We start from the raw sequence: 20,095 nt of genomic DNA on the forward strand, positions 1-20,095 counted from the left end.
AACCCACAGACTTGCAGGCAATATTTTCCCATAGAAAAACTCTAAATGAAACTAGTCTCAGGTTCCAACTTTTAACCCACAAATCAAACATATAAATTAAGCTTAAACTTAAAGCTAAAGGTCCCAGCTGATGTTACTACTGGGCAAGCCAAATCCCAGAGTGGATCATCCACAACTATGCCGTTACAGATACTTACAGATTTGTAAGGATATAACAAGTTATAAATGCTGTCTTAGACTCTGATGTTCACAGTATGTACACGGTCCATGTAAATCCATTGGCGACCGGTGGTCAGACACACCACACTCTGAAACCAAGTGACAGATACCACCCCAAAAAGATGCTAGGGATCTCTCATCAACACCCCCCCAGATGCTTGTCCCACCACAAGCCAACTGGTCTCACTGAACTCCATCTTTCACACGAGGGCTTCCAATCTCTGCTCTTGAAGAACTCACTTTGGAATCTTCTCCCAAATGACGCTTTCTCTTGGACACCTTCCACGAGGATCCAACTCCATGGTTTCGATCTCTCCTTCTGATGTTCCTCTCCCTTGGATTGCCATATGCATTCAGCTTTGCCTTCCATGCACACTCTCTGATACTCAGCCATGTCAACAGAACACCATTTCTTCACATGCCCATCGTAAGGAGTCACTAACCTCTGGCTGTTTGCTCAGATTTTCTGGTTTCTTGCAAGCCCACTTTGCCTTGATTCTGCTCTCCGCAGCTTTCTCTCCTTGATCTGGAGCCTTTTCCCTTGCTCCTCACTTTACCTTCACTGAACAGGGTCTGTTCCTTTTTCTCGGTCCCTGTTCCTTGACTTAGCTGCCATCTTAGGATCTTTTCTTGTCCCTACTCCTGGTTTTGGGACTTCCTGCTTTTCTTTTGGGACCTGCTGCCTACAGCTCCCTTCCTGCCTGCTCTGGCAGTTTCTGTGGAATGGTCCTACCAACTGAACTCAAACTGCTTTTCTGTTTCACTGTCTCTGTGGACCCCCTGTTGCTAAGCAACAGCACAGTGTTCCCTACTTCGTTTTAACGTCCCTAAACCACTTAAAGGGTCATAAAACCTCACTAAAATGCAGGTATACAAACAAACCCATAGACTTGCAGGCAACATTCTCCCAGAGAAAAACTCTAAATGAAACTAGTCCCAGGCTCCATGCTTTTAACCCACAAATAAATCATATAAATTAAACTTAAAGCTAAAACTTAACTTAAAGCTATAGCTTATTCCTAACACATACAAATACACATATAACTTACTTAAACTGTCTCTAGTTCCTAACAATATTTGTAAATTGAGCTCTTTACAGATTTCTTTTTTTTGCAAATTCCAACATGAAGTTTTCACCAAATAACCTGAAATGGCTGTCATTTGCCAGGCAGCTTCATATAATAAAGTTACATTGTGTTACTGTTATAACTATTAGCCGAGATTTATGTAGAAAACTGACAGTATCCCTGTTGTGGGCCTAGAGAGGTCCACAAAATGGAGAACCACTTGACTCCGCTCCTTCATTGTATAAGCTGACAAATTGTAAATTTAGAGCCATTTCTCAAAGGATGTAAGATTTGTTGTTCTCGGAGGGCAAAAATTCTGGAGAGACGTCTAATAGATCGGCTCTTAGACTTGTAGCTGAAATCATTCCCCCAGGTCATGAGAATCTAGAGAGTACAGCTGTATTTTCTCTGGCCTACACACTGGTTTTGACAGTGCACTAAAGCCCGTAGAGAAAAGAAATTTAAAACTGCAGTTTTTATTAACTGGAATAGTAATGATGTATTGTGATGGTTATTTCTCTGGAGTGAAAATCCGTCCTACGCACTTCATGTTCATTAATCAAAAGTTACTGATCTTGTATCAGTGACACTTCATTTAACATTTTTTATTGTGGTATCTTTTTTCTGGAAGTGGAGCTCCTACCTCTCCATTATTGAAGTTGCATCCAAGAAAGCCAGGTTCCTCTTTTATAGCAAACACGTTTTCCTCTTAATTCTCTGTAAACTCCTAAGGTCTTCTAGTACCTCTGCCATATTCCTGAACAGGGCAGAAGAGAAAGCTCGTCAACTGATTACTTCAGGGCTGAATTAGACAGATTTTTGATTGACAAGGGTGTCTAAGATTATGGGTCAGGCAGAAAAGGGAGTTAAGGTCACATCAGATCAACCATGATCTTATTGAGTTGTGGAGCAGGCTCAAGGAGATAAATGGCCTACTCCTCCTATTTCTTATGTTCTTAAGTTCTTATGTTATTTTCCCACTATCCTGGCCAATACCTCTAACCTCTTCATCGTAACCAATTTGTTGCACTGTTTGCCAATCCTAGTATGGTGGGTGCTCTTATAAGCTTTCTTTTTTCTGTTGTTGCTAAGTTCTAGGTGTGCTATTCTATTCCATGGTGAAATCGAGACCCATCACCCAGTCTTCTCCTTGATCCTAGGGCATCTAAACTGAAACCCCTGAACCGCCATGGTCATTCGCTTCCTCCTGCACTGATTAATCTTTTAAAACCTCCCACGACCTGATATATTCCATCTCCTCTTAACTTCCTTCTACCATGATGCTTTCCTGCCCTGGGTCAATATAAAAAATGTTTGAATCATGAAATCTTGCATTTAGGAGCATTGTATTACATCACCAGCACTTCCACTTTTGGCCTTTATTGCTCTGTTGCAGTTTAAAATGCTACCATTCCAAATTTGTAACATTTTTAAATGAGTGAAAATACTCAAAAATGTTTTTGTGCTTTCATATCTCAACTGGATTGTTAACAGTTGTGTTAATTAATTAATTAATTAATTAATTAATTATTGTTGGCACTGGTCATGCATTTTAGTGTGGAAGTGAAGAAAAGTAGAAGTGCAATAATCAAAGATAAAAATTGTAGACTAGCATCTGCCTCTATTTGTTTCAACCAGAAGTTTTTTTACATTAAACATAGAAACTAGGAGCAGGAGTAGGCCATTTGGCCCTTCGAGCCTGCTCCGCCATTCATTATGATCATGGCTGATCATCCAACTCAATAGCCTGCTCCCACTTTCTCCCCACACCCTTTGATCCCTTTCGCCCCAAGAGCTATATCTAACTCCTTGTTGAAAACATACAATGTTTTGGTCTCAACTGCTTTCTGTGGTAACGAATTCCACAGGCTCACCGCTCTCTAGATGAAGAAATTTCTTCTCATCTCAGTCCTAAATGGTCTACCCCATATCCTCAGACTATGACCCCTGGTTCTGGACTCCCCCACCATTAGGAACATCCTTCCTGCATCTACCCAGTCTAGTCCTGTTAGAATTTTATAGGTTTCTATGAGATCCCCCCTCATTCTTCTGAACTCCAGCGAATATAATCCTAATCAACTCAATCTCTCTTCATATGTCAGTCCCGCCATCCCAGGAATCAGTCTGGTAAACCTTCACTGCACTCCCTCTATAGCAAGTACATCCTTCCTCAGATCAGGAGACCAAAACTGCACACAATATTCCAGGTGCGGTCTCACCAAAGCCCTGTGCAATTGCAGCAAGACATCCTGTACTCGAATCCTCTGGCTATGAAGGCCAACATACCATTTGCCTTCTTTACCGCCTGCTGCAGCTGCATGCTTACCTTCAGCGACTGGTGTACGAGGATACCCAGGTCTCGTTGCACATTCCCCTCTCTCAATTTATAGCCGATCAGATAATAATCTGCCTTCCTGTTTTTGCTACCAAAATGGATAACCTCATGTTTATGCACATTATACTGCATCTGCCATGCATTTGCCCACTCACTCAGCTTGTCCAAATCACACTGAAGCATCTCTGCATCCTCCTCACAGCTCACCCTCCCACCCAGCTTTGTGTCATCTGCAAATTTGGAGATATTACATTTAATTCCCTCATCTAAATCATTAATATAGATTGTGAATAACTGGGGTCCCAGCACCGATCCCTGCGGTACCCCACTAGTCACTGCCTGCCATTTGGAAAAAGACCCTTTCTACTCTTTGTTTCCTATCTGCCAACCAGTTTTCTATCCATCTCAATACACTACCCCCAATCCCATGCGCTTTAATTTTACATGCCAATCTCTTATGTGGGACTTTGTCGAAAGCCTTCTGAAAGTCCAAATAAACCACATCCACTGGCTCCCCCTCATCAACTCTACTAGTTACATCCTCAAGCATGATTTCCCTTTCGTAAATCCATGCTGACTATGTCTGATTCTGCCACTGTTTTCCACGTGCTCAGCTATTAAATCTTTTATAATGGACTCTAGAATTTTGCCCACTACCAACATCAGGCTGACTGGTCTATAATTCCCTGTTTTCTCTCCACCTCCCTTTTTAAATAGTGGGGTTACATTAGCTACCCTCCAATCTGTAGGATCTGTTCCAGAGTCTATAGAATCTCGGAAGATGACCACCAATACATCCCCTATTTCTAGGGCCACTTCCTTAAGTCCTCTGGGATGTAGATTATCAGGCCCCGAGATTTATCGGCCTTCAATCCAATCAATTTCCCCAACACCATTTCCCTACTAATACTGATTTCTTTCAGTTCCTCCCTCTCACTAAACCTAAACTTAAGAGGAACTGAGTACCCCTTTTTGAAGAGGCACCACTAATAGACTGTGGCAAAAAGCAAAAACTTTGAAGGAAACTCAGCCAATTCAAGTGACATTCCCGAACGTGATGGTGCACTCATTTGGTGCTCACCCGTCACATAAGGTCTCAAGCATACCAGGTAACATTGCATGCTCCCTCTCCAGGGATACCTGGGTACAGGCATAGCCACAGAAGAGTGCACTGTGTGGCCAAAGATGAGCGTGAAACTGAAGTACAGCTATCTTATGTTTAGAAAACAATATACTGTAGAATGTGGGTTTGAGGTCACAGTTCCCCCCATGGTAACATTTCAATTGTGGCACAGCTGTGGTCCTGAGCTCTTTTGCACAGAAGAGAAGAGGAAGTAAGAAAGTAAACTTTTCTCACAGACTTAGGCTATGGGCCGCATGAAGTGCATGTCAGAGGGTTACAATCAGGGTACCTGCCTGCATACCTTCCCAGTCAGAGAACAATACAAGAAAATGTCTAAATTGGAACAAGGAAGTAGCATATGCATTAGTACAACTGATCAACGAAAGGGTGAATTACAGAAAATTCGACCTCATTTTTTGCCAACTTTGCAGAGTGAAATTGACAATTGCACTAAGTCCACACAACTTAAAAAAACACATACTGCAGATGGACCCTGCACATCTGTTTGACAGCAACCAGCCATGTAACCCAACTCATTACGCTTAAGTTTGTTTTTTTTAGTTTTTGTGCAGTTTCATGCCCGACATATTTGACACTTGTGTCCTTTTGTGGTAAATTACAAGGCCAGATGGCATCCCCAGGGGCTACCATGAATCAAGCATGTGTAACTTGTGCATGGTGGCAAGCCCAGAGCTCTTTAGGCCAGTTTAAAGGGATTATTATTCCTGCACCCTGGAGGCCAGTTAATATCATTGTGCAGGGATTGCTAACTCTCCAGCTTCCAGCACCAGTGATGATAGAATCTCCCTGTATAAAGCATGCTGATACATTTCCTTGTGACTCTGCTTTTAAACTGCAGATTTGCATGTTTTTGCAAACAAAACTATTCTGCAGGCACTAGAATAGTGTATTGCTGTGATCAATCATTGTAACTGTATCACCAGCTATCATTAGTATTTCAGTGCAACAGTGGCATGGTTTGGTTTTATCTTCGTGGTAAAATTTAACTTTCCAAATGGTTTAGTGAGTATTGTGCATTGTGTAGAGTAGCCGTGCAGGCTGAAAAGATTGGTCTTTTCTGAGCTAGCTGATCTCATCAGTTGAGGGTGCTACCTTTGGCCACAGCACTCTGGTCTATCCAGGGAAAGAATCAGCTGAGGTTCCAGCTACATGTGGTTGTCAGGTGCGGCCTGAGCTTGACAAGGTAGATACTGAGAGGCTATTTCCCCTGGCTGAGGAATCTACAACGCAAGGGCACAGTCCCAGGATAAGGGGTCAATTATTTAAGACTGAAGAGAGGAGAAATTTCTTCACTCAGAGGCTTGTAAATCTTTGGAATTCTCTACCCCAGAGGGTTGTGAAAGCTCCATCATTTAAAACTGAGATAGACAGATTTTGGTCACTTGGAACCAAGGAATATGTGAAGTGGGCAGGAAAATGGAGTTCAGCCTGAAGGTCAGTCATGTTCGTATTGAATGACAGAGTGGACTCGAGGGGCCTCATGGCCTACTCCTGCACCTATTTCTTATGTTCTTATGTGGCGGCACAGCTTTGGCTGTCTCCACATTTGAATTGCCTGCAAGCACTTTTCTAGCCTCTCATATTACGAATGGTCACCCAGGCAACCTGTGCCTAGTAAGACAAAGCACCTTTAAGAGAGGTGGTGTTGCCGGGTGAGGGGGGGTGATATTCAGAAGTATTGAAACTCTTATTAGAGGGCCATAAGCTAGACCATAAAAAGCCCATTTGTTGTTCAGTACTATAACACTTTGCTACATATTAAATATTTAGTAGCTGATCCCGATTGGAAGGCAGATTTCAGAACCACAGGCATACGAAAGGAAAGATCAGCAGGATTTCCCCCTTCTGATCACTTTTTAACGACACATGCTGGAAAGCAAACCTAAACACTAGTTGGATACTATCAGGCTCGGTAGTAGGATCCTTAACAACCAAATATCCTGCTAATATTTGCTGCTTGCACTCGTGCACACAAAGGTAGCGTGGTATTGATGACTGGTGCTCAGCACCCATGGATTTGCACTCCAGCCACAACTGAGTTGAGAAAAAGGCCAATGATGTGCGTACATGTATTTCTCTGAACAATTTACGTGTTTTGTTTGCAGATGGTATCTGTTTTTACTGAAGGGATGCTTGTGTCATTACCTTTCTTTGGAATGAATGGGATTATAGTTCTCATAAGGGTTTGAATAAAATAAAAGCAGCTGTTAATTGCCATCACTGGGCACTGGTCACTCTAAAACCATTAACACAGGCATTTCTTTCTGATTAGGAGATCACAATTATGCAAAGCACTGAGTTGTTAAGTATCTTGGCATCAAAACTGTCACGCATTAGAATGACACAATATGAAATACTCACTGAGTATGTTGGATTCCAGCCAAGCATAATATTATAGAGCTCTCTAACTTTGTTTAACCATTGCTTTAATCTGTCAGGGTTCAGTCCCGTTGTTACTGCATATAACAAGGCCAGCTTAATGGACATCTAAAATGGTTTAGGTATGGCTGCACACAGAGATTAGATATATGAGTACCTTTTTCTTGTATTTTTTGACGCAGCTCATGTTGAGGCTAAGATACAGAAAGCAGCAAGAAACCAACAAAAAGTCTGCATTACAATTTGTTTCATTGTGTGAAACCTACCCCAAAAATGGATTTAATTTATATCAAGAACAAAAATACCCCCATTTACACTGGCAATCAACAGTCAGACCTGGAGTCATCAAACCCCTGCTGACCTCCAGTCAGTGTAAACAAATCATAGGAGACAAAGTTGGAAGTGTAAACTGATGAGCAGGTTACGCATTCATGACAATACTGGCCAAGGTTGAGGAGTTTCTGAGGTGCTGTCAGCTTTGGGAAAACGTTGGGTGACATTTTGGCAAGCTTATTTAAACACATGGCACTATTTGAATATAGGAGCTTGAGTAGCCAATTCAAGCCTGCTTGTGCCATTCAATCAAATCAGACCAGGGCTGATCTGGATATCAAATCACTTTTGATCCATAACTGTTGATACACTCACCTAACAAAAATCTGTCAATCTCAAAATCTTAAAAAGTTGAATTCACCCAGCATCCATGACCTTTAAGGGGAAAGAGTTCCAGATTTCCACTCCCATTTTGTGAATGTACTTCCTGATTTCACCCTTGAATGAGTTAGCACTAATTTTAAGATCACATCCCATTGTTCTGGCCCTGTCCCCCCCAGAAGAAATAGTTTCTTTTTTTAATCTATCCAATCAGATCCTTTTATCTGTCATAATTGATTTATTTTTCTAATGTATTAACTGAATTGCCTTGATACTAAATTAGTTATTTCTATTCCTCAATTTAGTATGTTAAGCCTATTTATATCTATTTACATATGTAAAGTTGATAGTTTAGGATTTTGCCCTTGCCTCTTATTTTTAAATAACCCCTTAATCTCCTATATTGTTAAAATTATAGGGTGGATAAATAATTGACCTTTTATTCCTCGGTTTCTGCTGCTCCTCTCTCTGTTGTCTAAGGTGTAAATTTTTCAAATTCTTCCCGACTTTGTTTCAGCTCTGCTGCCACCTAAATTCCCCACACTGTTCAAATTCATTCAGGGCCTCTTCCATCATGCTACTCTGTGGTTTCCTGCAATGCTCCACTAAGGTTCCCCACACTCTTCAAATTTACGCCAGGCCTCAACTGCGATATTCCTCCAGGCTTCCTCACACCGTTTATTTTCACACTAGATCTCTCACACAATGCTTCATAACCCTAAAGAGAAGTTCTCCTTGTGACCTGGCCGATATTCATCATTTAACAAACCACCAGAAATAGACTAACTTCATTCGTATCAGTGCTGTTTGTGCAATCCTGTATGCAAAAAGACTGCGCATTTGCCTACATAAGAATAGTGACTGCACTTTTAAGTCAAGGCCTTGGGACTTTACTGAGTGATGTGATGAGGCACTTCATAAAAATAAGTTCCTTCCATTTTTATTTATTCAGTTTACAGCAATGTGATTAATAATAATTAAACTAAACTTAGTAAGAATTGACAGGTTGGTTATTGAATTTCTCATGAAGCTTATTGATGTCATGCACGGAAGTAAACAGCTGTCTTTTCTGAATTGACTAGAGATTATACCGTTAAATCTCTCCTCTGTTAGCTCACTGTTGCCTACCATTAATAATTTCCCATACAAAGTCATACAGCTGCACCTTCAACCTCCCATGTGGTGTTTTCACAGCCAGAATTCATTCATCACCATTAGAAGATGCAATCTTCAACCACACTGACAGTCTTGTCACCAAAGCGTGTTCTGCTACTTACTGCAGCATGGCCACTCCTCGTTATTCTATGGAGTTGTTTGCTCGGTCCTCTAAACTGATTCTGAGCATCGACCTTGCACAGCACTTTCCAAAAGCATTCAGCCACCGTGTCTTTGTCAGAGTCCAGTTTTCAGTACAGTACAGTGGAACCTGTTATTTTCCTTCCAAGTGGTGCCAATAATTTGTCACAAATTACTAGCTGGACCAGTGAATTTCTTCAATGTTTCTTTTTAGCTCCTTCCCAAGTTCTGATGCCTCATTGACAATCACCATCTAGCAACATATGTGAAGATCTAGCCAAGTGTCAGAAACTGCATGGGAGAAACTGGATTAATTTTTAAAAATGTAACACATGATGTACTTCTTTTCAGTGAAGTTTAGCAAAGATATGGTGGTAATACTTGCTGTTTAACCCTTGTGTAGATTTTTTTTAGTACATAAGATGGCAGAACACGTATTCATTATTTTACAGAAATGCTTTCTATGGTACAACTGACATATGTAACTCTTCCAGAAATATGGTTTTAAAACTGCAGAGTGACTTATAGGTAACTTGAACCTGAGTAAAGAGAAGTAAATAGAAATAATTGGTGCTTTATTATACTGTTGTCTGTCACTGTGGTGGAGCTAATGTGAAACAGAAATACATTGTGATGGGCAAATTGTTCCACTTGCTGTTTAACCCTTGTGTGAATTTTTCTTTATGTAGGGTAGCAGAAAACCTACTCATTATTTTACAGAAATGCTTTCAGTGGTACAATTGAGATTTGTAATTCTACTAGAAATGTGATTTTAAAGCTGTAGAGTGAGCTACTTTTACCCTGAGTGAAAAGAGGTTAATAGAAGAAATTGGTGTTTTATTATGCTATCACCCTGTCACTGGTAGGACTGATGTGGACAGTGATGGGCAAATTGCATCAAAATTGCTCCAAATGTCTGGAGCAAGTTGACTTCCCGGCCTGAACTGTCCATTCGCAAACTCTGATGTAACACCACACTGCATCTCCTGGGAGATCCCTGCTGAAATCTTAAATCAAAGTAATGTGAGCTCTGATCAAGGGCACTTCTTGAGCTGGAGCAGCCAATCCAGTGTGCTTGGACCAATCATGCTGCTTAATCTTGTTTTTTTTAAACAAAAGGTTCACCACAAAGTAGCAGTCCCTTATTTGGAAAAAATGTTCAATTTAATTTCACTGTTGATTTTAGTTTCCTTGCATTATTCACTGACTTTAAGTTCAGATTCCCCATTTGGCATTCACTGTCCCTCTGATTAGTGTTAATAGAATCCAAGCCAGTTACTGAACTCAAAACTAAGACACAGAACGTTTCTTTACTGCGAGTATTTGTTGATTTTGTTCAGTCTCATAGCTCTCCTCACACCCAGTGTCCCAGTTTTTTCCTATTTATTTGTGCTCAAAGTACTTAATTAAAGAATGACTTTCACTTGTGTACCCTAACAATATAATTAACAAACCATTAACACCTAGGAACACAGAAACAGCATCATTTAGCCCCGTAAGCCTATTCCACCGCCATTCAATGAAATCATGGCTGATCTGTGACCTAACTCTATATAGCCGCCTTTGCCCCATACCTCTTAATACTCTTGGATAGCAAAAGTCTATCAATCTCAAATTTAACATCTGCAATTGATCATAGATCAGTTGCCACTTGCAGAACAAACTTCTACCACTTTTTGTGTTCAGAATTCTTTTCTAATTTCACTCCTGATTTTTAGACTATGTTCCCTAGTCCTACAGACTCCCCCAACTGGTGAAAATCATTTGTCTCTATCTACTCTGTCTGTTCTTCTTAATATCATGAAAACTTCAATCAAGTCACTGCTTACCCTTCTAAATTCCAGGGATACAACTCTAGATTGTGTGATCTTTCCTTGTAAATTAACCCTTAGAATCCTGGTATAATTCTGATAAATCTATGCTGCCCTGTCTCCAAAACCAATATATGCTTCTTAGGAAGTGTTGCCCAGAACTGTTACAGTTTTCCAGGTGTGATCTAACCAGGGCTTTATATAGCTGAAGCCTGACTTCTGTGCCCTTGTTTGCTACTCCCCTAGGAGTATGTTAGCTCATATGTTAGCCATATGTTAGCCCAAGATGTTCAACCTTTTCTCAATCACTGGGCCGGTGACGCTTTGACTGGGGTGGAAAGGTGTTGGGTGCTGGTGACCAATGCGGGATGGTGAAAGACTGTTGGGGGGGTGCATTGGTGGTGCGAGAGTGGGAAGTGGGTTTCTGATCAGTCCATAATAGTGGGAGAGGTGGGTTGCTAAAGAGAATGTATGAGTTGGGGGTAACGGTGACTCTCCGACTGGGGTGGAAAGGTGTTGGGTGCTGGTGACCAATGCGGGATGGTGAAAGACTGTTGGGGGGGTGCATTGGTGGTGCGAGAGTGGGAAGTGGGTTTCTGATCGGTCCATAATAGTGGGAGAGGTGGGTTGCTGAAGAGAATGTATGAGTTGGGGGTAACGGTGACTCTCCCTGCTCTCTCTCACTCTCTTTCTCTCCCCTGTGTCTCTCTCTCCCGCTCTCTCTCTCCCTCCTCCCACTCTCTCTCCCTCTCCATCCCTCTCTCACCCTCTCTATCTGTCCCTCTAACTCAGCGCTTTCTCCATGGTGATGGCTGTTTTTTGAACCATGTCACTCCCGGTTCCCGATCCCTGCCCTGGTTAGAAAGTGCCCTAGTCTATCCTTTTTAGGTCCGACATGGAAGGCATCACATTTGCCTACATTGAAATCCATATGCACAGTTTTGCCCATTCGCTTTTGTTTTCTTCATTCATGAGATGTGGGCTTCGCTGGCTATGCATTTATTGCCCATTCCTAATAGCCCTTGAGAAGGTGGTGGTGAGTTGCCTTCTTGAAGCTCTGCAGTCCATGTGGTGTAGGTACACCCACAGTGCTGTTAGGGAAGGGAGTTCCAGGATTTTGACCCAGCGACTGTGAAGGAACGGCGATATATTTCCAAGTCAGGATGGTGAGTGACTTGAAGGGGAACTTCTAGATGTTGGTGTTCCCATCTATCTGCTGCCCTTGCCCTTCTAGATGGTAGTGGTTGTGGGTTTGGAAAGTGCTGCCGAAGGAGCCTTGGTAAATTCCTGCAATGCATCTTGTAGATGGTACACACTGCTGCCACTGTGCCTTGGTGGTGGAGGGAGTGAATGTTTGTGGATGTGGTGCCAATCAAGTGGGTTGCTTTGTCCTAGGTGGTGTCAAGCTTCTTGAGTGTTGTGGGAGCTGCACTTATCCTGGCAAGTGGGGAGTATTCCATCACACTCCTGACTTGTGCCTTGTAGGGGTTGGACAGGCATTGGGGAGTCAGTAGGTTGGTTACTCATCGCACGATTCCTAGCCTCTGACCTGCTCTTGTAGCCACAGTATTTACATGGCTAGTCCAGTTCAGTTCCTGGTCAATGGTAACCCCCCAGGATGTTGATAGTGGGTGATTCAATGATGGTAATGCCATTGAACATCAAGGGGCGATGGTTGGATTCTCTCTTGTTGGAGATGGTCATTGCTTGACATTTGTGTGGCGTGAATGTTACTTGCCACTTGTCAGCCCAAGCCTGGATATTGTCTAGGTCTTGCTACATTTAGACACGAACTACTTCAATATCTGAGGAGTCGCGCATGGTGCTGAACATCGCGCAATCATCGGCGAACATCTCCACTTCTGACTTTATGATGGAAAGAAGGCCACTGGTGAAGCAGCTGAAGATGGCAGGGCCGCAAACACTACCCTGAGGAACTCCTGTGGTGATGCTCTGGAGCTGAGATGGCTGACCTCCAGCAACCACAATCATCTTCTTTTGTGCTAGGTATGACTCCAACCAGCGGAGAGTTTTCCCCCTGATTTCCATTGACTCCAGTTTTGCCAGGGCTCCTTGATGCCACACTCTGTCAAATGCGGCCTTGATGTCAAGGGCAGTCACTCTCACCTCACCTTGGGAGTTCAGCTCTTTTGTTCATGTTTGAACCAGGGCTGTAATGAGGTCAGGAGCTGAATGGCCCTGGTGGAACCCAAACTGGGCGTCAGTGGACAGGTTATTGCTAAGCAAGTGCTGCTTGATAGCAATGTTGATGACCCCTTCCATTACTTTACTGGTGATGGAGAGTAGGCTGATTGGATGGTAATTGGCCGGGTTGGATTTGTCCTGCTTTTTGTGTACAGGACATACCTAGGCAATTTTCCACATAGCCGGGTAGATGCCAGTGTTGTAGCTGTACTGAAACAGCTTGGCTAGGGGTGCGGCAAGTTCTGGAGCACATGTCTTCAGTACTATTGCCAGGATATTGTCAGGGCCCATAGCCTTTGCAGTATCCAGTGCCTTCAGCTGTTTCTTGATATCACGTGGAGTGAATTGAATTGGCTGAAGGCTGGCATGTACGATGCTGGGGACCTCCGGAGGAGGCTGAGATGGATGAGATCCGCTCGGCACTTTTGGCTGAAAATTGTAGCAAATGCTTCAGCCTTATCTTTTGCACTTATGTGCTGGGCTCCGCCATCATTGAGGATGGGGATATTTGTGGAGTCTCCTCCTCCAGTGAGGATCTATCAAAATCTCTTTGCAATTTTATGCTTCCATCTACACTACTTAAAGTGCAACTTATCTTTGGGTCATCAGCAAATTTGGATATGTGGCTTTTTATTCTATCATCTACATCAAACTGCTGGACTTAACCTGCATCTCAATCCCCACCTTTGTTTCCATTCTTCTCTTTGGGGAATTGCTTCATTTTTACTTGTCCTCTCCCTTTGATAGCCAACTGAGAGAGCAAACTCACAATGTTATTCTCCATTAAGTAAGTAGATTAACAAATTGTCCTTTGATCTGGGATTCAAACCAACCCAAGCTGATGGAATGAATGTCTCTCTGCTGACTAAATTGATTTTAAGTGAGAAGTGAGTTTAGAGTATTCTCTTGATGCCTGGTGATCTTAACACCATAGGATAACGCTGCTCACAAGTTGACAGTCTCTGAAAGGTGATATGGCTGGTGTGCTAGATTGGAAAATAAAGTTACACTGATGCAATAGAGAGTGCCCTTCAGCTGTGGCAGTCTGAACTGACAGTATATAGTGTACATTGCCCTTCAGGAACTACTGTTCTCCAGTCCATATGTGATAACAGCCATGCACAGCGTGCCTCTCCTAGCAGTTAAAATGTTACCATGTAGACAGCGTGGGATAACTGTGCCAGCATATTTTAATTTACTCCAGGTCCACTTAAAAAGTGTCCAGGAGGTCAAAATGGAAACCTCAGGCACAGTTTAAATTTGGTTTGACATTGCATTGTAGTTGCATGCTATGAGTCTATCCCTCCAGGAAGCCTTGCGAGACTTAGCAGTGAAATTGTGTTGATTCTAGATTCGAGTTTCATCATAATGTTGGTGAGAAATGTTGCTAAGTGGAAACACCTGTTTCATTATATTCAAGTGTTCAATAGATGCAACACTTTTATCCAGCCTGCTCGTCAAAAACAAAAGGATCTGTTGTAACATGGTGAACATAAGATATAGGATCATGAGTAGACCATTCGGCCCCTCAAGCATGCTCCGCCATTCAATAAGATCATGGCTGATGATCTTGTGTTTCGATTTCCACATTCCCACCTAACCCCGATAACCTTTGATTCCCTTGCCTAACAAGAATCTATCTACCTCTGCCTTAAAAATATTCGATGACCCCGTCTCCACTGCCTTCTGAGGAAGAGAGTTCCAAAGTCACACAACCCTTAGAGAAAATATTTCTCCTCATCTCTGTCCCAAAAGGGCAACCCCTAATTTTAAAACCGTGCCCCCTAGTTCTGGACTCACCCACCTCCTTTCGACGTCCACCTTGTCAAGGCCATTCAGGATTTTCAATCAAATCACCTCTCACTCCTCTAAACTCCAGTGAAAACAAGCCTTGTCTGTCCAACCTTTCCTCATAAGACAACCCACTCATTCCAGGTATCAATCTAGTAAACCTCCTCTGAACCACCTCCAATGCATTTATATCCTTCCTTAAATAAGGAGACCAAAACTGCACACAGTATTCGAGGTGCGGTTTCACCAATTCCCTGTATAACTGAAGCATAACATCCTTCCTTTTATGTTCAATCCCTCTCATAATAAAAGATTGCATCCATTAGCCTTCTTAATTACTTGCTCTATCTGTATACTAACTTTTTGTAACTAATGTACTAGAATACCTAGATCCTTCAGCACCTTCAACAACTTCACATTTTCCCACATTAAAATCCATTTGCCAGATCTTTACCCATCACTCAACCTATCTATATCCATCTGCAACCTCCTCATGTCCTCTTCACAGCATACTTTCCTTTGTATCATCTGCAAATTTAGCTACCATGTCTTCACTCCCCTCATCTAGGTTATTGATGTAAATTGTAAAAAGCTGAGGCCCCAGTACAGACCCCTGTGGGACTCTACTCGTCACATCCTTCCAATCAAAAAAAGATCTATTTATGCATACTCTCTGCTTTCTGTCAGCCAGTCAATCTTCTATCCATGCTAATATGTTACACCCTACACCATGCGCTTTTATTTTCTGTAATAACCTTTGATGTGGCACCTTATCAAATGTCTTCTGGAAATCCAAGTACAGTATGTCTACAGGCTCCCCTTTATCCACAGCACATGTTACTCCTTCCAAAAACTCCAATAAATTGGTTAAACATGATTTTCCTTTCAGAAAACCATGCTGACTCTTCCCGATTGTCTTGAGCTCTTCTAAGTGCCCAGCTCCTTAATGATCGATTCTGACACCTTCCCCACGACAGACATCAAGCTAGCTGGCCTATAGCTTACTGTTTTCTGCCTCCCTCCCTTCTTGAATAGAGGGGTTATCTTTGCTACTTTCCAAACTGATGGAGCCTTTCCAGAATCTAGCGAATTTTGGAAAATTAACACTGGGGTGAGTTAGGGTTATGAGGCTATGATGATAAATGTTGATATTTTCACTGTCACTACAACGCAAAATCTGGGCCATTGTTAGACTCCAGTTTTCCCATCTAAAATAATCTGATTTTTAATGTTTTGTTTTTCAATGACTTTTGTTTATCGAGTACTTTATACAGTAGTTTTTTGTTGCAGTGAAATTGACAAACACCTAGGAGACTTCAGGTACGGTTTTCGATCGTTTATTGTACAAGCATATGCAGGGAGAGCCATCTTGGGCAGTCCAAAGTGAACTCTACCATTCAACCAATTACATCAGTTTATATACCTTTTGCTTCTTACAATTTCGAAGCTGTCTTGCATGTGTAGACTCACAAACTTAACAGAGAACTGATTGCATTAGCGAAGAACTGATTGCATTAATGAAGAATTGATTGCCTTAATGAAGAACTGATTGCATTATGCTGTAGGCTCACAGCACTTCACAAACAGTTCACTCATTGTCTGTTACCTGTTACTTTGTTGCTAAGCAGTTATTGCATCAGCTTAATCTTATCTTATGTTCTCCACCCAGATGTACCCTATCACTGGATACTTGACACGCTAAACTTCGCTAATTTTTATATTAATTTCTATTTTAAACCTTTGACCACGAGCTTGCTTGCCAATAAATTTCCCCTAACGATTTTCAATGGGCTTGAAGTAGTTCACCCTCACCCCAGTCTTGGTTGGTCTGAGCTCAAAGGAGAATTAGCCAGGTGAAATATTATATTTTTTAAAAGTTAAGAAATATAACAAGAAATATAAACTTAAGCTTGTTAATAACAAGAAACTGGCGTTATAACCTATGATTTCTGCATGCACAAAGTATGAACAATGGTTTTTCTTCCTTTGCTGCATGTAATCACTATAATAAAACATTTATATAGCACCTTGTAATGTAAAACATTCCAAGAAACTTTGCAGAAGCATTCCAAAGCAAATTTGAGACCAAGCCACATGAGGAAACATTAGGAAAGATGACCAAGAGCTTGGTAAAAGAGATAAGTTTTAAGGAGTATCTTAAAAGAGGAAAGAGTGGTAGAGAAGCTGAGAGGTTTAAGAAGGAAATTCCAGAGTTTAAAGCCTAGGCAGCTGAAGGCAGAGCCACCAATGATAGAACAATAGAAATTGGGGACGCACAAGAGACCAGCATTGGAGAAGCACAGGGATCTTGGAAGGTTGTAGGGATAGAGGAGACTACAGAGACAGGGATGGGCAAGGTCGTGGAGGGATTTCAAAGCAAGGATGAGAATTCTAAAATAGAAACAGTGCCAGGCCAGGAGCCAAGGTAGGTCGATATATTAATTTGCATATTAAATAATATGCAAAAGTTTATGAATTAGGTAATAATCAGAGCACAAGACAAAATATAAAGACTTTGCATAGAAATTTTCTCTTAAAGCTTCCTTAGCTCATTCCATTTTAGCTATGTAGCCTTTAGCACCTTTGGCTTTTGTCCTGCAGAGTGAGAAATATACAGCCTACCCGTTACCTTGGAGTCATGAACTGGAGTTTTAAGACCCACATACATATGAAAAGGTTATATTTAATTCACAGCAATATTATCTCTTGCATCCATTCCATCATGTTTTTGAAAGAATTTCCATTTCAGCAGTTCAGTTTTGCATTCATTATATCACAGATTCCTTTGTAAAATAGGTGGTGTTTATGTCACACATGTATATCACTTTACATAATTTTTCAAAGTACTTTAATTTTCTTTTGCAGGTAGCACAATTAAGTTGGATTGAAAGAAAGGCAGCCTCAACCTTCTATGGAACACCTCCAAGTTCCACCATTGATGAGGCTCTGAAAAACTTCTTAAGGGTGAGACCTGGTTTGAACTAAGTGTCAAAGTTTCTATATTATATCTCTGATAATGTGCAGGTACTAATACTGGAAAAGAAACTGTTGATGATTATAAGTATCTAAAAATTATAAATGCCTGAGCCAAAAAAACCATAGGGCATTATTGTCCACTCAAGATAATTTCTGTAACCTTTGGAGATGGCCAGTTTGGGACTGTAGATTGCGGGCTTTTAACCTGAACAAGCCTGCACCCTTAAAAGGCAATCCCCAAAATCGGAAACCACGAGAATGAGTTCGGGATTCCCAGAATCAGGAATTCTCAACCGCCATTTTTAAAGGGCTCCCAAGTCATCCCACCTTGGTGAAAATCTGGGCCCAAGTGAGTGGGCCAACTATGGTAGATGGAGTTTAATGTGGACAAAAATGAGGTCATCCACTTTAGACCAAAGAAAGATGAACTGGATAATTTTCTAAATGGTCAAATACTAGGAACAGGAGAGGAGTGGCGAGATTTAGGAATCCAAATACATAAATAATTTAATACAATGAAAAAGGCCAGTGAAATGTTAGCCTTTATCTTAAGGGGACTGGAGTACACAAGGATGTTAAATCCATCCCAGACTAACCAGATAAATGTTTAATTTCCCCATAGCCTGCAAGTGTCCCAAACAAAATTGCGTTTGGGAAATCTCCTAGTGGGCATGGCTCTGTAGTACAAAACTGACCTAATTCAGAGGCCAAAGAGGAAATTAGAAACATTGGTCCATTAGTGCTCTTCTGTGATTGGGGTTAAAGTTCATTGTTTCAGCATCATCCACACCTTACACAATTCTTGTCTCAATGTTCATACAAGGTGCAAATAATGACATTGCCGTTAGCAAAAACAGTTATAGTCACAACCCATATCAGATCAGTTACTGTAAGTAAACACAGTATTTACTATCTAATTTACAGGCAGAAGAATTGAGACCAGGATACTCCAAAGACAACTCCGTCTACATTGCAAAGGTACTTCGGCCGCCAATGTTCTGGGTAGTTCCCAGTCAGGTAACCCAAGGAGCTTTGGGGTGCCAGGTGGTAAAAGCCTAAACTTGTCGCATTCTCTTGTAAAGTTGAGCAGATATAAATGTGTTCTAAGTAAAGGAGATAAAAGCACATAATTGACTGTTATCAAGAGTCCACACAGTATTAGCGATGATGATAGTTTTCTGGTCCTATCCTGTTTACAGTGGTAGTTTTCAATAATGTGTTGGTTGTCATTAGAGTTTTTATGGAATGTATATATTAGGCCTTCTCTGTTTCATCAGATTACATCTGTAGGAAAAGCAGTAAACTAAGCATGTCTTCCTTACCATCGTCCTTCAAACACACATCCTGTTTAATTTTACGGGAGTGATATTAGCAGAAATGTCTGCATGAGGTCATCCTATCCTCCCCTTTCCATTCACTTCCTAAGTTTCCATGGTGGCTTTTTTCTCCTGCAGAAGCTATAAATGTCCCTGAGCTCTCTCATTTCTGTACCACGTTAATGTCAAAAGTGTCTTCAGTCCTTCCACACTGGAGACTGTTACAATCCTGTTAGGGACTGTTAACAATCTGAGAGATTGAACGCCACGTAATTAACTGACAGAACTCGACCCGACCCAACTTAAAATATCGTCAAATGACGTTGGACGTGCTTCCCGACATCATCATGCACGCGCTCAATTTCACGGTTGGCAGGTGTGTGCACAAATCGATCTGTTCCTGCCAGTATTTAAAGGGCCAATTAAGGCCATTAACAAGCCAATATATAGCGATTTTACGCTGCCGTGCAATTTTTAGCTCATCACATGGGCAAAACGGGCGGATAGAAATCACATTTTAATCATTTCCTCATCCATGTGTGGGATAAAAGGCCCCTGGAGCAGCAGCACTTTCTCTGTCATTGCCAGTTCTTTGCTGTGTGAGTACAGAGTTGTCCCAGAGTTCCTTTGCATCTTGTTTGATTGTCAAGCCTGCCGTCTGTCTTTCAGCATCTCAGGTTCTCATCTTCCCTGGAGGGTTCCCTGAGTATTGTAGCTCAGTGCTCCTTCATTTTCAAGGCACTGCTCCTCTGCATTCCATCTAATGGGGATAGTGGATTCCGCCGGTGGAACCTCCTCTGAAGAGCAAGAGAGGGGCAGGAGGGAGAAGAGGCCAGGTGAGCGTGGGCAGCATCCCAGGGACAGACCTTTAAGAGAAGAGGCACGAGCTCAGTTGGTGCAGG

General features: G+C 41.8%; 1 protein-coding gene across 2 annotated transcripts in view; it reads left to right on the plus strand.

Moving 5' to 3' along the window:
* LOC144693286 (regulator of microtubule dynamics protein 3-like) overlaps positions 1–20,095 on the plus strand; it is a 346,210-nt gene that overhangs the window by 308,457 nt on the left and 17,658 nt on the right. For both annotated transcript variants that reach the window (XM_078563027.1, XM_078563028.1), the window contains exons 9-10: positions 17,767–17,865; positions 18,802–18,855. In XM_078563027.1, the coding sequence (XP_078419153.1) occupies positions 17,767–17,865; positions 18,802–18,855 (153 nt within the window). The remainder of the gene's footprint in view (positions 1–17,766; positions 17,866–18,801; positions 18,856–20,095) is intronic.

The sequence above is a fragment of the Cetorhinus maximus genome, chromosome 18 (assembly GCF_964194155.1).
Source record: "Cetorhinus maximus chromosome 18, sCetMax3.hap1.1, whole genome shotgun sequence".
NCBI classification, from domain to species: domain Eukaryota; kingdom Metazoa; phylum Chordata; class Chondrichthyes; order Lamniformes; family Cetorhinidae; genus Cetorhinus; species Cetorhinus maximus.